The 26,461-nt window shown below is 42.6% G+C and overlaps 1 protein-coding gene across 1 annotated transcript in view; it reads right to left on the bottom strand.

The window, feature by feature from the left end:
- The window catches only part of LOC126088464 (pikachurin-like), a 1,041,406-nt gene that overhangs the window by 190,199 nt on the left and 824,746 nt on the right, over positions 1 to 26,461 (bottom strand). Inside the window, exon 6 of the mRNA XM_049906606.1 lies at positions 22,204 to 22,348. Coding sequence (XP_049762563.1) covers positions 22,204 to 22,348 — 145 coding nt within the window. The remainder of the gene's footprint in view (positions 1 to 22,203; positions 22,349 to 26,461) is intronic.

The following is a 26,461-nucleotide window of genomic DNA, read 5'->3' as shown; positions in this document are numbered from 1 at the left end:
ATGACGTCAGAAGACACCTGAATGAAAGCCGTACCCTCGACTGAAGTGAGCTACTTGGCAGTTGAGCAGTTCTGATAAGTCTTGACACGACATCGGCAAGCTTAGGTAACAGAGTATTCTCACAACTACAGACTTGTGTATGTTTCCAAGATGGCAGTGTGTCGTTTTTGCCAACACTGACTCTCTGAGGCAACGAGGTATTTCACTGTACGGGTCTTGTGTCGCTTCTTTTGCACAGGACAATAATAAACATATATTATTCGAAATATGTTTTCGTTTTTTATAAAGTGAAGAAACATTTAAGTCAACATACGAAGTGTTGGACCTAGAATAGTGGACAGTAATACGAGTAACGAGTGAGCAAATGGAATACCACAGACTAACACAAGATAACACAAGAATGCATAAATGCATGTCATGCCCTCCTAACGTGAGACAGATGCAGTTCCGAGGGGAGAAACGAGAACAGAAGCCGAGAGCAGAACCGTGTTAAGCTGGAGGGCCCTACGATAAGGGACGGACACCAACGTCTCCAGCTAACCGCTAGGACCACCCCCCAGCCCATGTTAAAAGCTAGAGCCCTCCAGAAGAACAGTATAGATCTTACGATAACACAAAAAGGGCTACCCCAGCCGCAAGTCTTAGCGTGAGACTTTTTCGCGTCTCTGTTACGTTGCAAACTTTAAAAACATTGCCCCACCATGAAAAGTATAACGTTTCTCATTGGATAGACAGAATTTTTGTAGGCGGAGCTTAAGGTTAACATTGAGACCCTGATTGGTCAAATGAAAACACAGCCAAATAGTTCTTTTAAGCCAACTTCGGTAAATTGTAGTAAGGAGAAGTTAGGAGAGAGTTGCTTCCGAGACGGCGAGATGAGTGGAGCTGTGCTGTCCGCCGCCCCCTGACGAAAACCGACAAGGTAATGAACGCACGCGATTCCGCATAACAGCGCATAAAGCTTCACTCAGAACTGCAGAAGTCTCATCTGTTACATCCCCTTTTTGCGTAATACTAGTGTCGATCGTAAATTAAAGCTCATGGTGTTCACATTTGCCACTTGAAGTAAAAATCTGAAAGACGATGATTTTTCTGTTATATAGTTATTGAGAAGCCACATCAGCCACTGTAATTTATGGCAAGTTAGATAAGTAATTAAAAATAATTGAGGGTCACTGTAGACCATTTTGATAGTTTTCTCTTTTGTGAAACTTAACTTAAACCTAGATTATAGATGTGATATGGCGCGAAAGTGGTAGGGAGACACGATATCGAACAAACAGACACCACGCAGAATGTTAGACCATATTGATGTCAAAGTGTATGCGAAGGAACAGTGGCGTTTTGTAGCACATGTTTTTCTGGACGGTTTTCTCAACTTATAACGAATATCGTGGACTAACAGATCTGTGTCGTGTGTGATCCCTATGTACCTATGCTATTAGCGCCAGTGTTGTGTAGTGCACCAGATTACGAAATTATGATTAATTTATGAGCGTGAGTGTAGATGTCACCACACGATTGCTCTACTAATACGATAAACTATGAGGTAAAGTCGCAAACTACCTTAAGCTTAGTTGATAATGTTCTCTTTTCCAGTATAAGCAGCATCTTTAAGCAAGTAGTGTCAAACCGATGAAAAGGCACACACTCTACTGGAAAAACGAAGTGTCACGTGTTTCATAAGACTGTCACATTTGACGTAGTATCTGCTGTAAGGGGCTCCGTCTCTATTGTAAGGATCCAGATACAAAGAAGAAAGCCTTGCTGAATATTCTAATGCATCAACGCCCGCTCAAAAGAAATTAGATGTGGAGCAGTATTCAAAGGAACTATCGTTGATGACTGAACGTAGCTTGGTGCGTATCCGAAGATAATACAGCAGGGCAATGGTGGTGCGAAAAAAATTGCCACGCGTCACGAAATTCATTCTCCGGCTATGGAGAGCATAATTTCTCCTAATTCTGTTCTAGTTTCATAACTGGCTGTATTCTAAAAATTCGTTTCTTAATGACGTTCATCTTGCTCGATTTTATGAAGAGCACGCCGTCAAAATTTTTCAATGTGAGACTCGTTTCAGATACAACGCTGTATGCTTTACCGGTCCTCTTGAGAGCGAATGTCGGTACGTATCGATCTTCTGCACGCCGTTTCATCTGTCTATAACATTATCGGACACATTTTTTAGTCGTTTTGCCTCGGTTTCGTAACGAACAAACACAGACCACATCAATACGACGCACAAACACAGACGTAGCGCGACATTTAAATTCTGCAATCATCGGAAAACAACTCCTAAATGCAGCGAGCTGATGATCGGAAATAATCTCGTTCCGCGCCGGTCAACCCAATTAGCGCCGTTACCGCGACATTACGCAGGTTTCGAGGAAGCAGGCGGCCGATATTTACTGCTCTTCACGTAACAGCCTCTAATTGTTAATTTGTAGACGTGAGCACTCCCCGGTCGCGCTGGTAATAACAATCAGCGCGAAATGCGCGACTGCGCTCGCGCTAGCGATTTAGTGCGGACCGCAGATGTCCCTCTAGCCTGAAACCGACGTCTGTGAGGGAGGGAGCAGCAGAGGCGAGGATTAAATGGGGGAAAAAAACTGCCGCCGCCATAGTAATGGACAGCATTGGTATACCATGGGATGTAGGCACGCTGGACGTCACTAATGAGGAGTGAAATGCCTCACATAAGCTAATTCACTCTGTACAATCGCAGTTTCGTTAAAACCCTGGCATCAACAGTGTGTGTCAAGAAGGAAAGAAGTAAAAAAAGAAAAAGGAAAGATTAGAATCATGAGTCTCTTCGACAACGATACATGACAAACGGAGTTCAAGCACGAGTTTCAGCAAAAAGTCAGCTGCGTGTTTTTGGAAATAACAACTTCAGCATTCGCCTTAAGCATTTAACCGAAATCACGGACAGCCAAAACCTGGAGATTCGGACGGGAACTTGATCTGTAGCTAGAGGATAAGAAGAGGTGGCGGAAAAAACCATCTTAAATAAAATAAAATAATTTCACGTATTGGTGTGTTCTGTAATGTGATCGCGTTTCTAAAATTGCTATACTTCAATTACAGCAGCATTTCTGTTAGCAGGTAGCCGTAACTGTGCAAAGAATGCGTATATATTCCTCAAAGTGTTTTAATAATCTTGAAGCTCCTTAGGAAGCCTATGAATATTTCTTTAGAAATGTTGAAAATAGTTTTTTGACCACTGACTGGAATTTAAAGTAACTGTAAATTTAACATATAAGTTTCCTATGCGAGCAACCGCAGCTCAGCCTATGCATGGTTAGTTATTTTTCATTTTTGTGGTAAAATCTAAAAAATTGTAGATAATACTTGTAGCTGCGAATTCTTGTTTATTGTGGTATCATGGTACAACCGGACTCGCGATAATGAATCACAATTTCAGGTTAAATCGACATCAACATAGAGTAGCGCTCAAAAGTATTTTGACAACATAAAATTCGTTACTATTTCTCTTAAAATAAAACACTATCGGACAGTGTCTTGAGTGTAGTGGAGAGCAGAATAATTGCGATTATCTGAAGGTGTCAGGTTGCGACTTGTTTGTTTACACTTTGCGCTGCCGGACGAATGCGACTTTCAGCGACACGCAGTTTGCTCCTTGTATTCGTGCACGTTTCTTGCTTCTTAGTTTTGATTTCTACTGATATTTACTTACAGTGATCATTCCAATATGCCGAAACGTCTGGAATATTCCAGTGACTTTAGAAACACCGTGATAAATGCAATAAAGCAAGGACTGAAACAAACCGGAGTGGCTTGTATTTTTAGAGTGTCTCGCCAGCTTGTTAGAACATGGGAAAAATTGTACAATGAACGAAAGACAATCAAAAATAAGCCTCGCAGTGGACGTCAAAGAAAAGAGTTTCCTAACGTCGATCATATTATACAAAAAAAGTTATCAACAAATGATGTTCGCAAGTCGGCTGTAATGGCACAAAGAGAAATGACCATAAAACATACTGTCGACATTCACGTTTCCACTGTCAAACAATGCTTGAAACTCTTTGCAGGGCATGGACTAAGACGGACGTAAAAGCCTTTAGTGTCTACGAAAAACAGGAAGGCCCGACTTACGTTAGCAAAACGGCACAGATCATGGTCAAGTTCAGACTGGTCTAAAGTTCTGTGGAGTGACAAGGGAAAATTTAATTTAATGTCATTTGATGACATCAAGTATGTTTGACATCCTGTAAATAAAAGATATGACTTTCGGTACCAAATTTCTCGGGCAAATATGAAGGTGGCTGCGTGATGGTTTGGGTACATTTTTCACCCTCTGGAGCTAGATCGCTCGTTCGAACTGAAGCTAATAAGGATTGGTTCGTTCACGAAAAAGTGTTGAAGGCTCAAATGCTACCATACGCTGAACACCACATGCCAGATGGATGATATTTTAAACTAAATAACGATCCAAGCACAAGTCCAAGTGCATTAGTGATTTTTTAAAAAGCAAAAAAGTAAAGTTTTTGGAGTGGCCAAGTCGAAGTCCGGATTTGAATCCCATAGAAAATCTATGGGAGACGTTGAATAGCAGAAACAGAACAAAAAATTATCCAAACAAAGACGCTTTATTTGACCCTCTCAAAAATGAGTGGGATAAAATTCCGATGCATCGATTCCGAAAGTTGGTAGACTCGATGCCGGCGAGCTGTGAGGCTGTCAAAAAAGACAAGGGGTATCCCACTACACAACAATTTTCTTACTATGGCAGATGATAGTTGTGTGTTAAAAAACAATATTAAAATACTTTTGCTCCACCATTGTCCTCATTAAAAAAAATTACACCCTATTATATTGCGAACAAGGGCTACTTGGTCGCTATTCTGAAGAACACTGAATATCCATCAATGAAATAAATTACTGATTTTCATCTTTCATATTTGTTTTTGATTAATCCAGTTAATATATTTGTCAAAATACTTTTGAGCGTTATGTACACCCGAGTTAGATACAGTTATGTGAAAGAACTAATAGTGCCTACTGCGTAGCAGATAGAAAAATACTCATTTAGCTGGATTACAGTAAGTCAATACGGTCTTCCAACGTTCTACGAAGGCTATGTGGAAAGTAATGTCCGATCAGGGAAGAAATGGAAACCATATTGAAAGCCAGAAATGTTTTATTTGCAACAGTTTGCTACACCTTCCAGCTACGTCTCTACATAGTCGCTTCTCTGACTGACCAATTTGTTGTAGCATTGTCCCTACTTTCCAATACTCTCGTCACAGAAGGCTGTCGCCTCTGCTTTCCGTCACTTCTCTACGTGGTCTGCTGTTCGTTGTCTGTGGAAAAATGCTGTTTTCATAACTACCGGTTCAGGGGAGCATAGTTTAACATCAGAGAGAACCAAGTCCGGGCTGTACGGTGGTTAATCAAACACTTCCGACCGAAAACGCTGCAGGAGCGTCCTCATTGCTCTCGCGGTACGCGGGCGAGGATAGTCACGAAGAAGGAAATGCATGACCAGTACGTTATGCAGGGTGGCATGAAATCAGGCGAAATCTCTCAGCGGACACCCATGCTTGTCGGGCGACTCTATTGTTCTAGACGTGTCTACATGTTCACTGTACACTCAGAACTGAAAGGCACGAGTTCACGTGATTGACAAGCATACTACAGACACTACCGACCTGTACAAGGCTTCGTCGGATTTTCACTGTCATTTCCATTTCGCGATCAATCGAATATTACTCTCCGAATAGTCTTCATAGAAGTCACATATCCTGGCATTATTAGATGCAATGGATGCTGAGATATTCATTAATAATCTTAGACAGTTACAGGTCACACTGAGATAGCTCTTTTTCTGCGAACTATCAACAGTTCCACACAATTTCGTGTTCTTCAGCTCAACGGCCCTATTTTTCTGGTCAAAGTGAGTATCTCCCTCAGTGATGACCTGCAAATTCTTTAAGTTACTGATGGATCATTCAACATCCATGGCATTTGATGATTCTAGGATGTGCCTTGAGCGATCGTATTGGCTTAACGGCTTAAAGTAATCCAGATAAAGTGAGTATTTTTCTATTTCCTGGATAGTAGGCGCTACTATTTCTTTCACTTAACGGTCTCTAACTTGAAGGTGCGACTCAGTTGATCCCTCAGTAAACAGGAATTAGCAGCTACAAGCGGACTCTACAGTTCTTAGAAGAATTTACCAGTATTTAAAGAAGTCTTTTTAACTATTAATTTGGCAGGTGAGATACATAAAGAAAGAAGAAATTAAAAGACATTTCCATTTTTCACCTCAGCTGGACTACGAATACCGTTATTTACTTCACACGATAAGCTGATTTCAGCCATGTGCCATTTTCAACTCTTTTGTATCCCCGCCAGCGGACGCATAGTACTCCATACGCCGCGTGCTTAGCTTTTTCAGTCGCAGACACTGGCCGTGTTGACTCCCCCTTAGACTGACTCGCTTGTCGAATTTCTTTCCCTTGTACGGTGTCCAGCTCCCCGGGCTTGCAGTCGAACCACAGTCGGCTAGCATATGTGTACTGTATTTTGTGATGACAGTTACGTTTCGTGACGTTGTCACCCCTGTGCAGACACAAAAAGGTCCTTACTCAAAAGTACTTGATAACTGGACATCACCGAAATCAGCTGATCGTGTGAGGTAACTGACCTTAATCGTATTCGCTATGGTCGCAGGTTCGAATCCTGCCTCTGGCATGGATGTTTGTGATGTTATTAGGTTAGCTAGGTTTAACTAGTTCTAAGTTCTAGGGGACTAATGACCTCAGAAGTTGAGTCCCATAGTGTTCAGAGCCATTTCAACCATTTTTGAACCTTAATCGTATTACTGCACAACCCAAGTGGAAAATGTAAACGTCATTTACTAAAGTTGTCACGAAGGCAACCGACATGAAAAAACTTTCAGAAGAGATTATAATCCCGATGTTGATCTACAGTGCATGGAGATATAAGTGATAACATCACTATTAATCTTTAACATTTGTGTAAGTTTCTCCCTCTCTTTCTTTCTTTCACTTGTGCCTTTTTTCCGCAGTGCGGCAGGGTCGGCATGGTTAATCGGATTTGGCAATGTTAGTGGAAGGGGAGGCCGCATGACCTCCCTGCCGCCACCCCGTACCCCCCGTGACGGAATTAGTGTACCCCAACTGTCTGCGACTAGTGTAATCCATGGAACAGTACGAAAGTGTTCAAATGCCTGAGAGCCGTGTAACTGAGGCGGGATATGGGGACCAGCCAGGTATTTACCTAGGGGTGTGTGGAAAACCGCCTCAAAACCACATCCAGGCTGGCCGGCACACCAGCCGTCGTCGTTAATCCGTCGGGCGGATTCGATCCGGGGCCGGCGCACCTACCCGAGTCCAGGACGCAGCGCATTAGCGCTCTCGGCTAACCTGGAGGGATTAACATTTGTGTAGGTTTAAGAGAACTAAAATACTCTTTGAAAACCTGAAACACCCAAGATGAGCAACAACGAAGATGATGTTACATGCTTCATGAAAGGTGAGAAGAAAAAAGGTTGAATACCTGAGTTCATTATAGTCTAAAGTGGCAGCAGGATACAGCCAAAAGAAAAGATACATGTAACCAGAAAAATTTCAGGAAAACCGGCCCTGTGACATTCAGTGGTACAATAGAAAGCCGACAGACAAATGAACAATAAGGACTTCACATATTTAGTTGACATGGATTGAGTGCATAATCTGAAACAAGGATCGGTAGCGAGAATTATGGTGTAATGGGTTTTCCCTTTAGACAGCGCAGATGGAATGTCGTCACTATTCGCCTTGTCTGTACCCCATTGCCACTTATCTGCGACACAAGTTTCGTGTGCATGGTGATTTAGAGGGTTCTTAAATCGAGGCATTTTGTTGAGCGCAGTCTCGTCTTGGTAAGTACGTGAGTTTTGAGTCCCATCATTCATTATCATACTCGTATGCGTTATCGGCTTATTCAAAGGCCACTTTAGTAACTCTGGCAACAACTGTAGATCCGAACGATGAGAGCGGAGAAAATTTCGGAAGTTCGAAAGTGTTTTGTCGGCTAAAGAATGAAACACACCTATCCGAATGTTTTCTGCACCCAGGATGCTACGCGCTACAAATTCGTATCGCTGGTACGATGCCCTTCAAACGTAGCGGCACAGGACGGCATTAACTGGTGAGTGAGTCGAAGGTTTCGGCTAGTGCCCTCCCTTATCTTTAGTATCAGCACAGGGAAGGACGAACGAGGTGGGGGCCGTCGGAGAAATCGGAGTAGGGTCTCGTCCAAGTGAAGCAGAGTTAACTGGCCGAAGAGGTGTTCCAGACGAGAACTTTACGAAGGGGCATCTTCGGTACTGATGTAGGAGGCTACTAGGAAATGAACGAAGGAGGCACTCAACCGACGAAACTGAGCGAAGGGATTTTCATACTGTGTGTTTCACTAGTCTTCACACGTTACAAGGAGAAACATTTTACCTGAGAAATTTGTTGTATTTGTTACCGAGAAACAGAAACTTTATGTGTCTCAGGTTTTGTATTTTTAATTTTTATTAAAGAGGAAGAAAGAAGCATTTTGTGTAAGGGAGATGACGGATATTTATGAGTCATTTACATTTCAATAATGAACATTCTTGATGTATTGTCTTTGCTGCATAACATTGCAGTAAGGTTTTCCCGTCCTACTGAGAAAAATAAGCAGTATTTCTACTGCTTTAAATTTAATAGTGACGAAGACACTTACTAAATGTTTCTACTAATGTTTCCCATAACCATACCAAAATCCGTTTAGGTCCTACTACACATTAAGCCAGTCTTATAAAAGTGAATTTCAGTGTTACATTCGTATGTATTCTAAACACCGCTGTAGATGTCAAATACTGCTCCTCAGCTTTGTATTTCTTTTGTCCATCCATGTCACACATAAACAAGAATATTTCTTAAGATTTTCTTGTAGGGATATATCATCAACTTCTTCTGACGTAAAAGGATGATAGTCATCTCCACCAACCTATTTGTTGTTTATACACCTCCTCTGTAACCATCATACAGGTTCACATGTACTAAGACGTGCCGAAAATTAATGCCTCCCATTGTTTTATTCCGTTCTCAAGATCGTTTGAGATATGACGCGTCATGCGTCTTACTCTGTCGACTTTCCCGCTTCGCTGACTCAAGAGGCCACCATCTGCGGCTACAGGGCTCTGTATTGTAGCGTGTAACGTGGTGCACTGTAAAGCAAGTACGTCGATGTACTTCGAGACCCTTATGAGGCCACGAATTCCAATAATTTCTCCACAAATTGATCATACTCTTCTTCAGTACGACAGTGTCAGACCACATACGACCGGTGTGAATCTGCAACAATTCACTGTCATTGTTCATCCTCTATGTGTTCCCGATTTGGCCCCTTCCGGTTTCCATCTGTCTCTAAAACACCTTCGAGGACTTCACTTTGACAGTGACGAAGTGGTGTAAGTAGAGGAGAGGTTGTCTCTACGTCAACAAAGTGAAACATACTGCAGTGATGGAGTCGCAAAACTTGTTCGGAGAAATGTAGTCCAGGATGACTGTGTTGAGAAATAAATATGTAGACATGATGTATAAATATGTAAAACGTTAATAAATTTGGTTTTATTTAGAAATCTTTAACCGTTTTCGCATAAAGCTTCGTAGGTGTTACTTTTCAGCACGTCCTTGTACTACCACACAGCATACTGAACGCTGCTTTCACTAATGGCACTTAACTTTGGAGAATAGCTCCACAATCATTTGAGTTGGAAACTGGAGATACAAAACGCCAATAGGACACTGTGGACCTGTCTGGATACGCTAGATTCACTGGCACTGTTAAAGTTAATTTCAATGCACTGACAAGGAAAACTTCCCATCGCATCCCCCTCAGATTTAGTGGTAAGGTAACCAGTGGATAGCCCGTCAAATACTGAACATAGATCAAACATGAACACAGGAAGAAAGTGTATTGAGTGTGAAAAAAGAATCAAAATACCATAGAACTGTGAACGGTCCAAGCTCCAGAAACGTAACATCGAGGGTATTTGGATAGCCGCGGCACAGTGATTCAGTAGTCACAGTGTAGGACTTCGAAGGAGGAGATCTGTATTCGAATATCCCTCGTACTCCTTTTGTTTTTACAATATTATGAACTGTCCACCCGATCATTGACATGTCTGTTCGCCGAATTCAGATTTATGTCTGGCTAGTTGATTTTGGGGAAAGGGATCAAACAACGAGGTCATCGGTCCCATCGGATTAGGGAAGGATGGGGAAGGAACTCCGCAGTGGCCTGTCAAAGAAAGAATAGAGGTAATGGCCTGAAGCGATTTAGGGAAATCACGGAAGACCTAAATCAGGATGTCCGGATGCGGGATCGAACCGTCGTCCTCCCGAACGCGAGTCCAGTGTGCTAACCACTGCACCGCGTCGCTCGGTCGTGGTGTAACGTCCGTCTGCGTCAGCGAGGTGTACGGAGGCGTCGTCCAGAAGTACGCACTTCCTATTTGTTCTACATAAGTACCACTTGTTATGACTCTTGCGTTCCGTTTTGAAAGATTTTACTATTGAATTTCTTTGTTGTAACATAGTTCAAACAGTTTATTTGTCTATGCGGGATCTCCCCTGCTGTCAATGTTCACATTTACTTGTGGCGGCAATATATTCTTACCAGATGACTCGTATTCTATACCCAGAGTATAGTATGTCAGATACCAAGACTACATAATGAGAACAAACACGTCAATGACAGGAGGATAATTCATAACTTTAAAAAAATAAAATGAGAAAAATGGACACGACGGAGATATGAACATGGATCTCCTGCTTTGCAGTTCTACGCCATGAACACACTACCACGACGGCGACATTCTAAGGATTCAAATGTTCAAATGGCTCTGAGCAGTATGGGACTTAACGTCTGAGGTCATCAGTCCCCTAGTACATCACACACATCCATGCCCGAGGCAGGATTCGAACCTGCGACCGTAGGGGTCACGCGGTTCCAGACTGAAGCGCCTAGAACCGCTCGGCCAAACCGGCCAGCTTCTAAGGATTCGCTCCATGTTACACATCATGAGCTTGCGCCGTTCACTGTTTCTATTTTGGTTCTTTTTCACTGCTCAGTATACATTCTTTCTTTTTCCTTGCCTGTTTCCAAGCTTGATCAATGTTCGGTTTTTGACGAGCTGTACATTGGGCACGTAACGTGTATCCACAGGACATGTGGCCTGTATTTGAAGAAGTGTCATGATGATCTCTCCATTGGCAAAAGATTCCGGAATAGTCACCCATTCGGATCTCCGGGAGGGGGCTGCCAAGGGGGAGGTTACCATGAGAAAAAGACCGAATAATCGACGAAAGGATAACGTTCTACGAGTCGGGGCGTGGAATGTCAGAAGCTTGAACGTGGTAGGGAAACTAGAAAATCTGAAAAGGGAAATGCAAAGGCTCAATCTAGATATAGTAGGGGTCAGTGAAGTGAAGTGGAAGGAAGACAAGGATTTCTGGTCAGATGAGTATCGGGTAATATCAACAGCAGCAGAAAATGGTATAAAAGGTGTAGGATTCGTTATGAATAGGAAGGTAGGGCAGAGGGTGTGTTACTGTGAACAGTTCAGTGACCGGGTTGTTCTAATCAGAATCGACAGCAGACGAACACCGACAACGATAGTTCAGGTATACATGCCGACGTCGCGAGCTGAAGATGAATAGATAGAGAAAGTGTATGAGGATATTGAAAGGGTAATGCAGTATGTAAAGGGGGACGAAAATCTAATAGACATGGGCGACTGGAATGCAGTTGTAGGGGAAGGAGTAGAAGAAAAGGTTACAGGAGAATATGGGCTTGGGACAAGGAATGAAAGAGGAGAAAGACTAATTGAGTTCTGTAACAAGTTTCAGGTAGTAATAGCGAATACCCTGTTCAAGAATCACAAGAGGAGGAGGTATACTTGGAAAAGGCCGGGAGATACGGGAAGATTTCAATTAGATTACATCATGGTCAGACTGATTCCGAAATCAGATACTGGATTGTAAGGCGTACCCAGGAGAAGATATAGACTCAGATCACAATATAGTAGTGATGAAGAGTAGGCTGAAGTTCAAGACATTAGTCAGGAAGAATCAAAACGCAAAGAAGTGGGATACGGAAGTACTAAAGAATGACGAGATACGTTTGAAGTTCTCCAACGCTATAGGTACAGCAATAAGGAATAGTGCAGTAGGCAGTAAAGTTGAAGAGGAATGGACATCTCTGAAAAGGGCCATCACAGAAGTTGGGAAGGAAAACATAGGTAAAAAGAAGGTAGCTGCGAAGAAACCATGAGTAACAGAAGAAGTACTTCAGTTGATTGATGAAAGGAGGAAGCAGAAACATGTTTCGGAAAATCAGGAATACAGAAATACAAGTCGCTGAGGAGTGAAATAAATAGGAAGTGCAGGGAAGCTAAGACGAAATGGATGCAGTAAAAATGTGAAGACATCGAAAAAGATATGATTGTCGGAAGGACAGACTCAGCATACACGAAAGTCAAAACAACCTTTAGCGACATTAAAAGCAACGGTGGTAACATTAAGAGTGCAACGGGAATTCCACTGTTAAATGCAGAGGAGAGAGCAGATAGGTGAAAAGAATACATTGAAAGCCTCTATGAGAGTGAAGATTTGTCTGATGTAATAGAAGAAGAAACAGGAGTCGATTTAGAAGAGATAGGGGATCCAGTATTAGAATCGGAATTTAAAAGAGCTTTGGAGGACTTACGGTCAAATAAGGCAGAAGGGATAGATAACATTCCATCAGAATTTCTAAAATCATTGGGGGAAGTGGCAAGAAAACGACTATTCACGTTGGTGTGTAGAATATATGAGTCTGGCGATATACCATCTGACTTTCGGAAAAGCATCATCATGCATCGAAGCTGCTTACAAGAATAATATCCAGATGAATGGAAAAGAAAATTGAGTATGCGCTAGGTGACGATCAGTTTGGCTTTAGGAAAACTAAAGGGACGAGAGAGGCAATTCTGACGTTACGGCTAATAATGGAAGCAAGGCTAAAGAAAAATCAAGACACTTTCATAGAATTTGTCGACCTGGAAAAAGCGTTCGACAATATAAAATGGTGCATGCTGTTCGAGATTCTGAAAAAAGTAGGGTCAAGCTATAGGGAGAGACGGGTCATACACAATATGTACAACAACCAAGAGGGAATAATAAGAGTGGACGATCAAGAACGAAGTGCTCGTATTAAGAAGGGTGTAAGACAAGGCTGTAGCCTTTCGCCCCTACTCTTCAATCTGTACATCGAGAAAGCAATGATGGAAATAAGAGAAAGGTTCAGGAGTGGAATTAAAATACAAGGTGAAAGGATATCAATGATACGATTCGCTGATGACATTGCTATCCTGAGTGAAAGTGAAGAAGAATTAAATGATCTGCTGAACGGAATGAACAGTCTAATGAGTACACAGTATGGTTTGAGAGTCAATCGGAGAAAGACGAAGGTAATGAGAAGTAGTAGAAATGAGAACAGCGAGAAACTTAACATCAGAATTGATAGTCACGAAGTCAATGAAGTTAAGGAATTCTGCTACCTAGGCAGTAAAATAACCAATGACGGACGGAGCAAGGAGGACATCAAAAGCAGACTCACTATGGCAAAAAAGGCATTTCTGGCCAAGAGAAGTCTACTAATATCAAATACCGGCCTTAATGTGAGGAAGAAATTTCTCAGGATGTACGTCTGGAGTACGGCATTGTATGGTAGTGAAACATGGACTGTGGGAAAACCGGAACAGAAGAGAATCGAAGCATTTGAGGTGTGGTGCTATAGACGAATGGTGAAAATTAGGTGGACTGATAAGGTAAGGAATGAGGAGGTTCTACGCAGAATCGGAGAGGAAAGGAATATGTGGAAAACACTGATAAGGAGAAGGAACAGGATGATAGGACATCTGCTAAGACATGAGGGAATGACTTCTATGGTACTAGAGGGAGCTATAGAGGGCAAAAACTGTAGAGGAAGACAGAGATTGGAATACGTCAAGCAAATAATTGAGGACGTAGGTTGCAAGTGCTACTCTGAGATGAAGAGGTTAGCACAGGAAAGGAATTCGTGGCGGGCCGCATCAAACAAGTCAGTAGATTGTTGACCAAAGAAAAAAAAAAACATTGGGCCATTTTACCACTAAATCTGAGAGGGGCACCATGTGGAGTTTCGCTTATGAGATATTTGTCCATCAGCCAAGTGATGTGGATGTGAGGAGCACCAACTATTGTGCAGTACTGTTTTGACATTAATATTAACTTCACCCCAGCGGAGTATTCGCGCCGAGATCTGCTCGTATGGTGCATCTCGCAGCGCGCTACTTTGTGCGAAAGGGAGGCGTACGAGACCAAAATCGAATCAGCGCGTTAGGTAACAATGTGCAGCCTGGTGCATGGGCACTCTGGATGTCCTGACTGTTTGCCTTCGCTCATTTAAGCAAACGCTGGCCTACTTCCCAAACTCTGCCTCAGAGAAAACGATACACAAACAGTTAAAAACTTTCGAAAACTAGATCAGTCAAATATTTTGTGAAATGATTTGTCTAAAATCGAAAAACAAGTTAGATTAGGGAAAAATTTGACGCACTTTATTTACTGCACATGGTTTCAAGAATGATTCAGAAGTTCATTATTAATTATTTTTCCTTGATTGCGCTGATTACTTTCAATCGAACGAACCCATATTTGCCAAACTATAACCCACGCAGGTCAATTTGACACCCCATTTATCCAGTTACCACTCATCATTTGGATACGAAAATACTGACATAAGCACTTTGTGTAATTTCAATGTAGGCCTGTTTTCGCCCCTCTGAAAGAGGTGACAAAAAATATAACAACCCACGCTACAAATGCTTACATGATTAGCAGGCAGATGGCGCACACAGCTCGCCTCCCTCAGGTTACCTTGACGGCTGTGGTGCCAGGATGGGCTCTCGGACACAAAACTAAATAAAACAATAAAATTTTTCCAGTTTCTTGAAAAGGGGATTTCCAAGTGAGGTGGCGCAGTAGTTGCCACATTGGACTCGCATTCGGGAGGAAGACGGTTCAAATCTGCGTCCGGTAATCCTGATTTAGGTTTTCGGCAATTTCCCTAAATCGCATCAGGCAAAGGCCGGGATGGTTCCTTCGGAACGGCACTTCCTTTCCCACCCTTCCCTAATCCGATGGCGCCGCTGACCTTGCTGTTTCATCGCCTCCCCCAAATCAACCAACCAACCAAAAAGCGGATCCCATTCTAGACGCTAGGGAGAAGGGAAAAATAAAAGTTCGCTATGGCAGTAGTAGGATAGCACGCAACTTTAAGGCCTGAAGGATGAGATTAGTGTTTAACGTCCCGTCAACAGCGAGGTCATTAGAGACGTAGCCGAAACTTATCTCGGCATTTCTCTTAAGCGGATTAGGGAAATCACGGGAAACCTGAATGAGGATAGCCGGACGCGAGTTCGAACCGTCATCCTCCCGAATACGTTCAGGTCCGTTTAGTGCAGCGTTATCACTGAAAGAAGTCTGTTTTATCTTTCCTCCTTTCATCACTCTGCGATCAAGCACGAATTGGGCTCAGTGAATTTCTGCTTCTGAAAGCTCGTGGTAACCAGGTCACTGGCACACTGGCGCGCAACGTTCCTTGATGCCAGAGAGTTCGCAGTTGTGAAGTTGTCTGTGGCCGCTGAATCACGGGCCGTATTTGTATTGCCCAGTATGGTGTGTGGGCTTTGCCCAGATTATTCGCGGAGTTCACATACTGACAGAAGGCATCCTGCAGAACTTCCGACTGCTGTGAACTGCCAAATACTGCACGGAAATCTGATTCACGCTGTTCACTTTGCTATTCAAGTCGCTCGTACTAAAATCTAACCTTTATTCACTCATATTTTCAAAAATGTATTAATCCAAACAACAAGGCATTACACGCACACAGTGTTTGAAAATGAATATCTTGGTTTTAAGGCTTCGGAGCATTTATTACTTTCAACTTACAGTTATAAATAATAATAAATAAGTCAACACTTTTCGTTATCTGGGTGAGAAGATAACAGTAGCGCAGTAGACATGGCACGGCTTTTGCAGAAGCTGCGGTATGAGGTGAAAACAACATATGGCAAGAAAAATCTGTCACGGAATGCGAAACTGCGACATTACACAGCAACTGTAAGAAATGCTGCTCTGTATACATCAGAAATGATCACACTCGGCAAGAGAGCTTGTATACAGTTGGAGAAGGAGGAGGGGAAAATTTTGGGAGCCATATGGGGCACCAGAAAACATGAGTATATCTGGATACACAGAACACGACAGGAACTGCATTAAAATATCGAATCCGTATCGAGCGAGATACGGAAGATGAAGTTATAATTTGTTGGGCACATCATGAGGGTGGATGAGGCAAGCTTGGCTAAGAAGATATGGAATGCAACGTGTCACACGGGAAACAACTGGGTGAAGCAAGTCAGAGATGACTGGAAGGCTGTGGGAATAAAAGAAAGGAATCTGCAGGCAGCAGTACAGGACAGGAAGAAGTGTAAAGGGTTGATGGATGGTCAGAGGTGGCCAGACACCAAAATCAAAGTTCCCTTAACAGAAGAAGAAAGAAACAGAAGAAGCGAGAGAATGAAGAGGTATGGGGAAAAAAGAAGACGTGCAAAACCAGCCACACGTATTCCCGAAGAGTACTAACGAAGCAGAAGAAGAATAAAAATACGTCCAATGAAAGAATAAATCAAGCAGTTTTGCCTATATACCTGTTACAACATGTAAAGCCTACCGAATATGGTTAACGTGCCCCTTTGCAAATGAAATGTACTACATCATGATGAAAATTTTCTGGATAGTGTCGTCTTCAGTAACGAATTGACGTTTCACCTAAGTGCAAACGTGAACACACATAATGTGCACATCCGCGGTTCGGCAAATTCCCACGAGACTCCCCTAAAATGAATGTCTTTTGAGCCATATCCAGGAGGAGTTGGAACGCCCTATCCCGACAATTTTAAATTTACTCACTTGGCTTCCCTGTAATTCAGGAACCACTGTAGCCATTGACATGAAACTTTTACAGGACACTAAACTGTATGTTCTGAGTCTACTGAACTACAATAATTGCATTTTCAGCCACTGCTTTCGGAAATACAATATTTTAATTACACGGTTATAATTTTGTGTACTTTTTTCTACGTTACCCTAAATAATTTTAATTATACATAACATTATGTTCTTCTTTAAATTCAGCAGACTCTATTTTGAATACTCTACTCGAAGTGGTTTCCGAAATTTAGGGAAAAATGGAACAGAAAATGCATATTTTCAGTAACGGCTTCTAAAGTTTCAAAATACTGTAACTCACTTAATACGTGCTTCATTTTTTAAATTTTTGGACGTTCCGAAGCACCCTGCACCATATTCTATATCATCCTCTTGACCTTTCTCCAGTTTTTTCTTCTTTCTGGACTCCTTAGTGGCCAACTGTGCAGCATACTCTGCTTTATCAATCCGAACGTTGACCATCCATTCAAGTTCTCTGATGCAGTTTGTTGCAGGATTAATTTCCATATGCTGTAGCACTTTCGCCGTATCAATTTTGTTATTATTAGAAGCAATAACAGCATCAGTGAACCCCCGATTTAGTGTCTTCATTCCAACAAAAACATTTTTTGGTAGGCGAGACCATATAAGATTTTTCAACGACTCATTGGGATTTTGAGTCTGACCATACAGACACTTCTGCAGTAATTCAGGATTTGCCACGGCTCTGTAAATAGGTTTTATGATATCTATGACTCTACTGGGATGGAATGTTTATGGCTGTATTAAATGTTTGAGTTCTCTCCAAGAATCAGATCCAGGAGAGCAAAGGTGATGTACCGGTTTTTCATCAGTTGACACTCTATGGAAAAAGGTAGCCCATACTGCCTGCTTCATTTTCAACAACCCTCAATGTTATTTCTAATGGCCATCCCATAACACTCCTGTACTTCAACAATCATTTTGTCTGTCAACCTGCCTCTTATGGTTTTACCATCAGAAAGTTTCTTGTCTCTCAAACGTTGTTTCAACTTCCTCAACCTGGTGCCCATCCTCTTCTGGACATGACCCTTACAACACAGAAATCCACATACTTCTATATAAAAATTACCCAGTTTATTAGATCTTGAAGCAATGCACGTAAAATTTTTAACATTTTCGACCGGAGTATATTATATTTAAAAAAATAAAATACTTCTCATATGAGTTTACAAGTGATATTTATATCATTGTATTCGAAAAATTGCAAATTTTATAATGAGATAAAAGTCCGAAAATGTGAAAGAAACATTTTCGTTCTAACTCCCCTTAAACGACGTAGTACCCCAGTGCTGGATTGGTCGCAAGTGGTCAGATGACAGAACTTCTTTTGCATGGCCTCTACGTTCACCCGATTTGACGCCATGTGATTTTTACATTTGGGGTTTCATACAGAATCATGTGTATGTGTCGTCGATACCAGCGAATCTACGCAACATAAGAAACAGGATTGAAGCAGTTTTTGAACGACTACTCCAGACACATAGGTCAAGGTTTGGGACAACTCAGCTATCGATTCAATGTGTGTACTGTGACAAATGGTGCTCAAATTGAACATTTGTATTAAAAAGTCTTTTAGTTGCTCTTTCATTTGCTGCATTATTTGTGACTGTACGTTGAATGTAATAAATGCTACAAAGCCTCAAAACCCCGATATTCGTTTTGAAACAGCGGGTATAATGACTCGGGAAGGGTCAGGCCACGGAGTTTAAGAGAGGAAGAAATCTACGCACAACGATGTGTACTACGCCTAAGGAATTAGCTACTCACGTCAGGTGATTACTGGTAAACTAATGTGGGCACCTCACGCCGTTCTGGGACAGGTTCTGTTTACGTTGCTGGTAATACACAGGTCGAAAGAAGACGTGATCCTGACTCTAGGTTCCGTTCTGGGCTTAGACCCCCTTCTGTTTTGCGACGTTTGTGATTTCTTTTCAGTACTCACATGCAGATCGGTGCTACATGTAATTTTGTTGTCCTGGTTTAATATTGTGGCGAACTGTGTCTCACGTTTAAATTGGAGATAATACAGTAATATCCTCATAAAATGTTCTCGAGCTTCCACCCACGTCAAGTGGTTTAAAATCCACGAGCTTTCGGCCGACTGCTGCTCCGTCGTTGTCAAGTGGTGACTGTAGTGTGGTAGCTGCTGCCGCCCTTCATACAGTATGCCACGAGGCCCACGAAATGACAGGCCGCGACGTGTGCGTCACCAAGGTTGGCCTGAACTCGCTCGCCCACTCAGCTCAGCAGACAAAATGAGTTTCTACACTTGTTAAGTCGCAGCTGGGCGTGTACGTACTAACGATCTACTGGAATCTGTTATGAGGTCTTACTGATCAACAGCGCTACAACAAAATTTAATTTAAGATCAATACTCGATATAAATGGTATAACGACTTTTTTTTATGGCGTTTAGGCTCTTCTGCTTAACAGTCCTCATTTCATACAAGAAGTGGTGTCTTATGCAACTGATAATCATTTTTTCTTGTACCCCAGTACAGCCGTAACAAATTATAAGTAGGCCTCTGGACTTCCGATCATTGTAGGACTAATAACAGTAAGATTCCGTAATAGTGGATACCGTGGAGTTATCGTTTGTACATACACACCTAGTTACGAATTAACAGGTGTAGAAACGTAGTTTGTCTGCTGAGTTGAGCGAGCGACCTAGCGCCAGCCTACCTTCGTGACGTACGCGCCGTGGCCTGTCTTTCTTGTAGGCCTCGAGCCTGCATTCAGTGACGTCACTGGTGCCCACTCCAGCACCATATGTGGTAATGTTTCCGTTGTAAACCTGCTGGACCCGCCTCAACTTTCGGAAGGCCCGGCTCCAAGCTGTGCTTGGCTGCAGACGCCGAGCTGTGATGGCTTCTTTTGTAACGCTATTACAAAATCCGTAAGTCTGTTCAATATTAGATACCTCGTCGAACGAAATTCGGTGTCTGTTTTCAAGAACATCTTCTGCTACCGCAGATTTGTTGAGATACCGAACGCGCGAAATTTTATGTAGCGCTGAATGTGCGTAGTAATGGATAGCGCCCTATAGAATACGACAAATATTGCTGCTTACGGTGTCCTGAGAACACGATCCGGAAAACGGACACCGAACTGCATTCCTTGAGACGTCTATTATGGAATACAACAATGTATCCTGTGATACAAATACACAAAAAAGGCAGTCGAGATAAAAATTTCTAATAATATCCTCCATAAAGACGGAGGCCTACAGGTAAGCATAGCGTGGGAAACTGTCCATCGGGAGGCTGTAGCAGGCTCGGCTGGTGGGTAACGAAACCATTACCGTGTATGGCGCTAGACTGGGCACCAACGAAGCCGCAGCACCGCTATAATGACTGCAGCAGCGATCACACGACTGTCACCACTTGACATCGGCCAAGAGGTATTGAGCAGGGGGATCTTTGACATATAACCACTTGACGTGGCTGGAAGCCCTAGAAAATTTTATCATTATATATCACCGTGAAACCATGCATTCGTGTAATAAATATTCTTACAGAGCAGTGGTGTCCAACCTTTTAACCCACCTTGGCCAAACTGGAAGATGACGAATATACTGCTGGACCGCATTATCACATACTCAGTACTAACATTAGTCGGTGAGCAAAAAAAGAAAAAGTGTGGGGGGGGGGGGGGGGGGAAGGTACATAGTTAACTCATTCCAGGAATTTACATTTCTGGCTTCTATCACTTTGTAGCGAAAAAGGTTATTTACCAAAACTGTAAAGAAATAATACAGAATTTCCTTGTATTTCCAAAAATTAATTTCCTTTTACGTATCTAAATCTCTAGCTTCTTAGTTGCAACTAAAGTAGCCGTAAAATAACAGATTATCGCACCTGACGGATTTTACGGTTATAGGGACAAGGCTTCAGGGGTTCCAGTATAACACGGGCAGCATGACAAGAACGACACGAACCAATAAGACAACAGCGTCGTGTGGCCGTGTGGCTGTGGTCTCATACTGGAAATGTTTACGAACTTCCAGCATGCTGCAGTAGCTTGGGTCACCAACTTGTGATAATCAGTAGAACGAGAAACCAGTCCTAGTTGCTAATTTTTACTTTTTATTCATTCCGATGACTAGTTTAGGGCCGAGACCCATTTTGAAATAATCCTAACAAAGTCGAAAATGGCATTTTCGAATTCGCGACTTTATTATGATGGTTTGAAAATGGGTTTCAGCCCGAAACTAGTCATAGAATGAATAGAAAGTAAAAATTTGGAACTTGGACTGGTTTTTCGTTCTACTGAAAATATTCAGTTTATCATAATTTTATTCAAACGGAATTTTATGAATTTCTCTTTTTTTTACCGGTCGTGTGACAGAGCCTCACTTCTTGGGCCGCACTGATACTTGCTTAGGGCCGTATGTGCGCCGCAGGTTGGACACCCCTGTTCAAGAGTATTTAATGGCATGACATGCAATCACTTAATATGCTCCTCATATTCTCCGGCTATCCAGTGGTACAGCCTCGTTCAGCTTACCAGCTAGTTCACGAGGGTTACGGAGCAGATTAGTGTTTAACGCCCCGGCGACAACGAGGTCATTAGAGACGGAGCACAAGTTCGGGTTACGGAAGGAGGGAGAAAGAAATCCGCCGAACACGGATCTGAATCGTCTTCCTCTCGAATGCGAGTCCAGTGTGCTACCACTGCGCCACCTCGCTCGGTACGAGGGTTAAGACTAAGACAATACAGTCAGGTCAACACTACATGGAAACCCAACAATAACAGGAAGTGTAGTGAACTTGCTCTTCTCCACAGTAATATTTCTTCATCCCAGACAAACGTTTTCAGTATCATAAATAAGCCTCTAACGCTTGTAGAATGTTCGTAGTATTCGAATGTACCACGGTTATTGTTAAACATAATCATTTCGCTTGGAGGGAACTTCCAACATAGCACAGCAAGAAGGATAGTGGTAAATTGGCTGTACCATAAAACACAGCTCACGGGCTTTGTGTGCTATCCACCCGCCACAAGCGTCATCGCTGATGTGCCACTCTGATACAAACACTACACGTGAGCGCCACGTGCGACACACGTGGCCTCTCACCTTTGAGCGACCCTCGACCCTGCGGCCCTTGTTCAGCTGCAGCCAGGCGTCCCAGCGGTGCCTGTACAGCGTCACGCGGTTCCACTGGTTCAGCTGCACCGTCTCCTCAGACCGCACCACCCCCAGGCCGGAACCGCAGTCGAACCTGAAACCGTGACGTCAGGGTCACACTCATATCTGAAACAAACATCAATACACTAACAGCATGAGGACAGAGCCACAGTCAAATCTAAAACAACTAACGATATGCCAATACTGTGAAACCAGAGCCACAGTAAAATCTGACACAAACTGCAATACACTAATGTATAAATGCAGAGTCTCGCGGCGATAACATTGAACAAAATGTTTCCAACCGCGTAAATTGCTTAAAACTACGCGTGGCTCGCACTAACGGCTTCTCGGACAGTTCAATAAAGGAAGCTATTGAAATAAATATTACCGCAAACACCCTGAATAGAGACGGTGGCTTACAGCTCAGCTCTGCGTGAGATCCAGCGATCGCGCGGTTGAAGAGGGCACATCGAACGCCGACTCAAAACATGCCCATATATGGTAATGTCACGGGCACCAGTGACGTCATAAACGGCAGCTAGCGTATATAAGGGCGCACCAACAGCCCACAGGCAGTCATACCACTTGACAATGGCCAAGGAGTGCTTGGGCGAAGGCTCGTGTAGTTTTAAGCAGTTGACGCAGTTGGAAACCCGAGAACATTTTATTCAGCAATACACTAATACTGTGAGTACTGAGCTACAGTCAAATGTGAAACAACCATCAACACATTAATTGATAACAAACAGACCCGAACTTTTCGACTCTGTAAGTGCAGAACAGGGAATCAGTGATCATAAGGCCGTTGCAGCATCCCTGAATATGGAATTTAATAGTAATATAAAAAAAGGGAGGAAGGTTTATCTGTTTAGCAAGCGTAATAGAAGGCAGATTTCAGATTACCTAACAGATCAAAACGAAAATTTCTGTTCCGACACTGACAATGTTGAGTGTTTATGTAAAAAGTTCAAGGCAATCGTAAAATGCGTTTTAGACAGATACGTGCCGAGTAACACTGTGAGGGACGGGAAAAACCCACCGTGGTACAACAACAAAGTTAGGAAACTTCACTCCAAGTTTAAACGCAGCCTAAACCTCTCAGACAAACAGAAGCTAAACGATGTCAAAGTTAGCGTAAGGAGGGCTATGCGTGAAGCGTTCAGTGAATTCGAAAGTAAAATACTAGGTACCGACTTGACAGAATATCCTAGGAAGTTCTGGTCGTACGTTAAATCAGTAAGTGGCTCGAAACAGCATGTCCAGACACTCCGGGATGATGATGGCATTAAAACAGAGGATGACAAGCGTAAAGCTGAAATACTAAGCACCTTTTTCCAAAGCTGTTTCACAGAGGAAGACCGCACTGCAGTTCCTTCTCTAAATCCTCGCACAAACGAAAAAATGGCTGACATCGAAATAAGTGTCCAAGTAATAGAAAAGCAACTGGAATCACTCAACAGAGGAAAGTCCACTGGACCTGACGGGATACCAATTCGATTCTACACAGAGTAAGCGAAAGAACTTGTCCCCCTTCTAACAGCCGTGTACCGCACGTCTCTAGAGGAACAGAAGGTTCCAAATGATTGAAAAAGAGCACAGGTAGTCCCAGTCTTCAAGAAGGATCGTAGAGCAGATGCGCAAAACTACAGACCTATATCTCTGACGTCGATCTGTTGTAGAATTTTAGAACATGTTTTTTGCTCGAGTATCATGTCGTTTTTGGAAACTCAGAATCTACTATGTAGGAATCAACATGGATTCCGGAAACAGCGATCGTGTGAGACCCAACTCGCTTTATTTGTTCATGAGACCCAGAAAATATTAGATACAGGTTCCCAGGTAGATGCTATTTTTCTTCACTTCCGGAAGGCGTTCGATACAGTTCCGCACTGTCGCCTGATAAACAAAGTAAGAGCCTACGGAATATCAGACCAGCTGTGTGGCTGGATTGAAGAGTTTTTAGCAAACAGAACACAGCATGTTGTTATCAACGGAGAGACGTCTACAGACGTTAAAGTAGCCTCTGGCGTGCCACAGGGGAGTGTTATGGGACCATTGCTTCTCACAATATATATAAATGACCTAGTAGATAGTGTCGGAAGTTCCATGCGGCTTTTCGCGGATGATGCTGTAGTATACAGAGAAGTTGCAGCATTAGAAAATTGTGGCGAAATGCAGGAAGATCTGCAGCGGATAGGCACTTGGTGCAGGGAGTGGCAACTGACCCTTAACATAGACAAATGTAATGCATTGCGAATACATAGAAAGAAGGATCCTTTATTGTATGATTATATGATAGCGGAACAAACACTGGTAGCAGTTACTTCTGTAAAATGTCTGGGAGCATGCGTGCGGAACGATTTGAAGTGGAATGTTCATATAAAATTAATTGTTGGTAAGGCGGGTACGAGGTTGAGATTCATTGGGAGAGTCCTTAGAAAATGTAGTCCATCAACAAAGGAGGTGGCTTACAAAACACTCGTTCGACCTATACTTGAGTATTGCTCATCAGTGTGGTATCCGTACCAGATCGGGTTGACGGAGGAGATAGAGAAGATCCAAAGAAGAGCAGCGCGTTTCGTCACAGGGTTATTTGGTAACCGTGATAGCGTTACGGAGATGTTTAACAAACTCAAGTGGCAGACTCCGCAAGCGAGGCGCTCTGCATCGCGGTGTAGCTTGCTCGCCAGGTTTCGAGAGGGTGCGTTTCTGGATGAGGTATCGAATATATTACTTCCCCCTACTTATACCTCGCGAGGAGATCACGAATGTAAAATTAGAGAGATTCGAGCGCGCACGGAGGCTTTCAGACAGTCGTTCTTCCCGCGAACCTTACGCGACTGGAACAGGAAAGGGAGGTAATGACAGCGGCACGTAAAGTGCCCTCCGCCACACACCGTTGGGTGGCTTGCGGAGTATAAATGTAGATGCAGATGTAGAATTCCCTGAGGCCAGAAGCACAGTCAAATTTGAAGCAATCATCGCCAATACACTAATACCGTGAGTCGAGAACCGCAATGAAATCTGAAGCAAAGATCAGTACACTAATATCGTGTGGCCAAAGCGATAGTCAGACATGAAGGAAACACGAATACTCCAATACTGTGAGGCCAGATGCAGAGTGAACTCTCAAGCAAACACCAATACACTTATACGACGAGGCTGGAGTTGCCGCTGATCCTGAAGCAAACAGCAACACACTACTAACTCGATGCTCAGCCTGCAATGAAGTGTGCAACAGACGGCAGTGCATTAATACCTGTTGCGTTACTGACTCTACATCAGTTAAACTTCTATCAGTACTTTATGCAGCAGCATTTGAGATCAAGTTAGCTGGCCAATAACGTGGTGGCTTATCCCCATTACTACTCAGTTAAGTTCTGCAGAAAATGATTACAGAATCCCAAAACGAGTATAAGGCTGTTCCTGTTGGCAGATGCCTCGAAAACAAAATTGGTTTTCACTGCATGGTATTTGCTGCTGATACTACAGTCATCTCCACTAATGGACAAGAAACAATTCAGTATGTGGAGATATGTCACGAAATAAAAGTAACAACTAGACTTAAAATTATGTGTCATATATCCCAGAGGATGGAAGGAAGAAGATTCGAAGACTAATCAGGCACTAATCACCAGAATCGGTAAATCTCTCAACTGAACCGAAAGGTCTAAATCGAGAAATAGTGAAAATAGAAATTAAAAATCGGAACAAACACCATAAAAAATTCTTAACAAAAACAGCACAGTTTCGCCACTATAGCACACCAATTGAAGTATTTCACGCTTCTGCTACTGTTTTAATTTGAGTCAGATCTCAAACTAAAAACATCGTGAAAAAATGAAAAAAGCAAATCCGAGGAAAATTGTAGGGCGAAAATGTGAAAATGGAATTTGAATGACGATGTTTTCTTTTAAGTTTTATAATGAACCTAAAATATTAATTAAGAAACAGTGATTAACGTTTTATTGTCACTTACATGAAACGAAGAACCACAAGCTTACAATAAAAACGCTTAAATGGCCTTTATCTATGAATAACTTAAAGAAAAGACATGATAGAAATTTAATAAGGTCTAACGGAAATTGTTATACGTGTAGAAATGCTACAACATAGCGCAAATGGTTCAAATGGCTCTGACACTATGGGACTTAACATCTGAGGTCATCAGTCCCCCTAGAACTTAGAATTACTTAAATCTAAC

The sequence above is a fragment of the Schistocerca cancellata genome, chromosome 6 (assembly GCF_023864275.1).
Source record: "Schistocerca cancellata isolate TAMUIC-IGC-003103 chromosome 6, iqSchCanc2.1, whole genome shotgun sequence".
In the NCBI taxonomy this organism is placed as follows: Eukaryota; Metazoa; Arthropoda; class Insecta; order Orthoptera; family Acrididae; genus Schistocerca; species Schistocerca cancellata.
Note: the sequence above shows the minus strand (reverse complement) of the source record. Positions and strands in the feature narration are given on the sequence as shown.